The 5175-nt window shown below is 37.7% G+C and overlaps 1 protein-coding gene across 1 annotated transcript; it reads left to right on the forward strand.

Moving 5' to 3' along the window:
• Window positions 1-277: 277 nt before the first annotated feature.
• Window positions 278-2117, forward strand: LOC149031304 (uncharacterized). The gene is made up of 2 exons (XM_089176353.1): window positions 278-1560; window positions 1909-2117. Exon 1 carries the CDS (start codon window positions 918-920, stop codon window positions 1557-1559), a length of 642 nt encoding a protein of 213 aa, XP_089032479.1. The 5' UTR covers window positions 278-917; the 3' UTR covers window position 1560; window positions 1909-2117.
• The last annotated feature ends 3058 nt before the right edge of the window (window positions 2118-5175 follow it).

The raw sequence follows: 5175 nt of genomic DNA on the forward strand, positions 1-5175 counted from the left end.
ATATTACAGAGAGAGGAGACAAACCATAAACGGTTGTTTAAGTGGAAATGTCTCTGCATATTATTCAGAATGGTGTAGGAAAACAAAACTAGTATTCAGTTTTTTTCGCTATATTCTTTTTTTTGGAAAGGTTTTTTGGTATTGGTGTGCATGGTATAAATATGTTTTGCAACCTTATGGACCGCGGAAAAGGTTAAGTATCTCTGCATATTATGGAATCGTTGACTTTATACTAATCGCGGTCAATACTGTTTTTAACGTAGTGTCGCATAAAGCCATCACCGAAGAGCAACTCGAAAACAAGATACGAGGAGAACCAGAGAATATTCTGTCTGTTTCTGGCGACGGCTCTTGGGCCAAAAGAGGATTCTCTTCGTTGATTGGAATAGTTTCTCTAATTTTAAAATACAGTGGAAAAATTGTCGTCGTTTCTATAAGGTCAACTTACTGTAAGGGATGTGAGATGTGGAAAAGAAAAGTGAAGGAAGTAAACTATCTTGCCTGGTACGAACAGCATAAAACGCATTGTACGATAAACCATGAAGGTAGTGCCGGGAAGATGGAGGTTGATAGTATCGTGGAGATGTTTCTTCGATCACTCAAGAAGTTCTCCGTAAAATATGGTTTTTATATCGGCGATGGCGACACGAAAACTTTTCAAATGTTGCTAAATGTTTTTCCCTACGGCGAAGATTTTGTTATCAAAAAATTAGAGTGTGTTTTACATGTTGCCAAACGAGTAAACTAACCGTGCTAATGAAGCACGAAAAGCACTGATTCAAAAGAGAAAAGCTTTGAAACAAGCGGAAGCCAAGAAACCTGCTGCAAAAAAAGGACCGAAGAAAGTTGTAAAAAAGAAAAAAGTTATTAAAAAAAGTGTTCCAGTGATTAAAACTCAACGATTGACTATAAAGTTGATGAAGGAATTGTCAACTAACTATAGGTTAGCTGTTCAAAGAAATAAAAATTCAATTGAGAACATGAGAAAGGAAATTTGGGCGGGGTACTATCACAAAATTTCTACTGATGATGACCCGCAACATACATACTGTTCTAGCAACTGGTGTAAGTATCGTAAAGTTGAGGCAGCTAAAACCCTTGATACTTATAAACATCCTCCTCCTCTCGCTAAAGATGTCCAAGAAGTATTAAAGCCAGTGTACGAAGACCTGACAAAACCAGAATTGCTTGAAAGATGTTTAGGTGGCAACACTCAAAATAATAATGAGTGCTTCAACAAATGCGTTTGGGCTATGGTGCCTAAACATCTATTTAATGGTAAAAAAATTGTGGAAATAGCTTGTCAATTGGCAGCTTGTATATTTAACGAAGGTTTTGATCCAATACTAAAAATAATGCACGTTTTGGAGATAAAACTTGGCCCTATCGCAGTCAATTACGCTAGTCACCGCGACAACACGCGTGTGCGTTCAGCCAATCGTTTGAGCGGAGAATCTTTAAAAGAGGCCAGGACACAACGAAAAAAGGTTAGAGTTGAAGAAAATGAGTATTTTGAAGAAGCAGAAGGCATACTGTATGGTGCAGGCATCGCAGAATAAGGTAGAGTCAGACTTTTTAAAAATTTGTTAAAAGAAACTTTAAACGTGTTTTTTCTCGAAACAACGTTTTTTCGGTTGGCGGGCATGATATCTCCGAAACTACTCAACCGATCCTTCTGAAATTTTAACCACATACTCTACACATGAATGGCTATCTCGCATGCTACAACCAAGTCAAAATATTAATTTTTACTATTTTTTTCACAAAAAACTGCGAAAAAAATCAACGATTTTTTTTTTTCGAAAAATGGCTGTCATTTTGTTTTGCTTTCATAAAAATTGATAGTTTTAGCATACCCGATAGCCATTGTCATACTAAATTTAAAACCGTTTAATTTTTTTGTTTTAGACCACCCGTTCTCAAATTTCGATGCCCGCCAACAGCATACCTTTTTTTGACGGGTTCACGTTTGTCAGCCATTTTGGATGTCAAAAAACGTTAAAAACAATAAAAAAAAATTTTTTTCTTGTACTTCTAGAGTGTATTTATCATACCCAACAACTTTCATATGTATATGTATTCTACAAAGCCTAAAAAAAAATCGTGAAAATAGCCTTTTTTTCGGCGTAGAAACCAGAATGAACCCTTAAATGGAACGTGTTAAAGATAATACCATTGCATTTGAGGTTATATAAACTGAAATAGAAAAATCATTGCATTAGTGGTTATTAGAGATTAAGACGAACACCATTGCAATTGTGGTTATGTCATTTTAAAAGAACACCATTGCACTTAAAAGGTTGAGTCAATTGAAAGAAAACACGATAACTTTTTATGGTTGTTATGTAAACTTGATAAAAAACCATTGCAATTGTGTTCATGTAAGGTTAAAGAGAATACCATTGCACTTGAGGTTATATAATTGAAATAGAAAATCATTGCACTAAGCATGGATATGTCAGCATGAGAAAAAAAGAATTTTACTTGTAGTTATAATAACCTAGTATGAAAATTATTGATTTAGAGAGGCTATGTAACGTTAGAAAGATAAAATTAGCACGTCTCGTGGTTATGTTAGTTGAAGAAGAAATAAATCATTGCACATAATAGATTATATTATATTAAAAAGTAAACTACTGCACATAAGGTTATGTAAGATTAAAAAAAGACTATTGCACTAAGCATGGATATTTGAGCATGAGAAAAATACCACTTTACTTGTAGTTATAATAACGTAGAATGAAAATTATTAATTTTGAGAGGCTATGTCAAGTTAGGAAGATAAAATTTGCACGTCTCGTGGTTGTGTTACTTTAAGAAGAAATAAATCATTGCGCACAATAGATTTTACTATATTATAATAAGTAGACGACCACTGCACATTAGGTTATAAAAGAAAAAACAACAACAATATTTGCACTTGTGTATATAATAACATAGTATAAAAAAAATAAAAAGGCAATGCTATTTTAAAAAAGTAATGGATGTCATGCGAGATTGAGAGGAAGAAGCCATTAAAACTTGATGTATGTCAGCTGTACTGTTAGTAATTAATATACAACTACGAGATGGCGTCTTGAACTCAGTAGCGTTGGGATAGCCCATTTAGTATAAAAGGAGGTGAAAAGCGCATGGATCTCAACGCATCGGGGTGCGGCCTCGACTCTGCAGAAGTAGAGTACTCCTGTGGCTGCGCTCAGGAGCAGTTTGCAATACACGTTTAGGCCTGAGCGTTGTATTCAGCTGGCTCCTGAGAATGACAGACTTTCGATGAGGGGATGAGGAGTAGTAGTAGTTGCATGTAGTAGTAGTAGTATGAAATAGTAGTAGTAGTAGTAGTAGTAGTAGTAGTAGTAGTAGCATGAACTAGTAATAGTAGTATGAAATAGTAATAGCATCAAATATTAGTAGTAATAGTAGAAGTAACGAATTAGAATAAGAAAATTGGGAGCTATTTAGTATTAGAAGGGGGCCTTGGAGTCTAATAATGGGGGAGGCATTCGTATGGCTGTGCCTGTAGCCGATTTTACAGGTCAAGGTCATCATGGTCAAGGTCGCGCGAGGGTCATTCATTATGTGTGTGTGCGTGTCAATATTCACGCGCCGAGGGTTGAGTCAGTATGTGTATCAATTTTTTTTTTCGTAAAGATTGAGTCAGATTTTTTTTTTGCAGGTGGGTTTAGTCTGAGTTTGTGTGTGGGTAGAATCAAAGTTTGTGTGTCGAGTTTTTTTGGGAAGAGTTAAAGTTTGTGTGTTTATGTTTTTTTGGGTAGAGTCAAAGTTTGTGTGTTTATGTTTTTTTGGATTTAGTTAGAGTTTTTTTTGTTAAGTTAGAGTTTTTTTTGTTGAGTTCTTTTGGGTTAAGTTAGAGGCTTTGTGTCGAGTTTTTTTTTGGGTTTAGTAAGAGTTTGTGTGTTTATGTTATTTTTGGGTTGCGTCAGGGTTTCGTCAGGGTCCTCCCCGAAGGTCTACCACCCTGTCGTGGTAGGGAGGCTTAGGTGCTTCCACGGCCTTTGTGAGTGATTATTCCTTAACACTGGTGGGAAGCACTGACCAAGAGTAGACCAAGGTAGCGGTCATCATTGTCCTGTGGTCCTGACAGGACATTGCTCTGACTCAAGGTTCCGCCCTTGCCTTCGCTAGGCATGCCTAGCACTTACTCCTTTGCTGAGTGTAGCATGATCCTAAACCCTTGTTCCTCTCCTTTAACCGCTTAACCTCTCCTCTCCTCTTTAAACGGAGCTTGCCTCCAAATCTTTTTTTTTTAGAATTATGGAAGTGACACTAAGGACTTTACTACGGAACGGGAGGTATACCCGATCCACGGCGGCTTTAGGGGGTGGTCTGGCAGGCCCTCGGTCGTCGACAGCCAGCGACTGTCGTGAGCCTGAGGCAGGCAACCCGGCCTCGACTCTAGCAAAGGTGACGGGAAGGTCTCTGCAGGTGGGCAACCTGGCCTGCAGTGACAGCAATACGCCAGGAAGGTTGGACCAAGACGATGGCGCTGAGCTAGAAGAATGGCAGAAGGCTGCCCGCGCCATCAAGAAGCTTGGCCTTAGTGGGACTTACTCAGTTAGCTCCTGTTACGTCTCAAGAAGAGATTTCACGAGTGGCCGTTGTCACCAGTTCTTACTTGAAGAGTAAGAACGAATTTAGAGATTTCTCAACCGGTCACGACCTGACAGTCGTTTACACGGATAAGAGAAAGAAAGTCAATGCCTGTTTTGGGTCAGCCTGCTTATCCAGTACTTTACCCGGGATAGGCTTTACTCGCGGATACCGGAGCGTCGGACGTCAATATGTCAAAGAATAACTCAACCCTGGATGTTAACCAAATCTTTAATTCTTACCTGGTTTCCGGTGCCGGCCAATGGGAGATGCAATCCAAATATACCGACTGAAATTGGCGTTTGAAGGAAAGGTGCAGTTGTTAAATCACAATCACAATGTAGAATAACAATATAGTATATTTTAAAATTTAAATTTAGATTTAAATTGTTACACAATAAACACCTTGTTGCACACACACACACACAATTATTAATGAACAATGTTAACGGAATATTAATTTGGTAACAAATAAAGGACTTAGGCTTGCCAAGATTTATGATAACAATAATAACTAAGAATAAAATGTTCGAAGACAATGACTAAGTTCCATTAAACAAGAGGAAA

Source organism: Polistes dominula, unplaced genomic scaffold (assembly GCF_049000335.1).
Source record: "Polistes dominula isolate Pdom_NZ unplaced genomic scaffold, Pdom_raw_medaka contig_730, whole genome shotgun sequence".
Classification (NCBI taxonomy): Eukaryota; Metazoa; Arthropoda; class Insecta; order Hymenoptera; family Vespidae; genus Polistes; species Polistes dominula.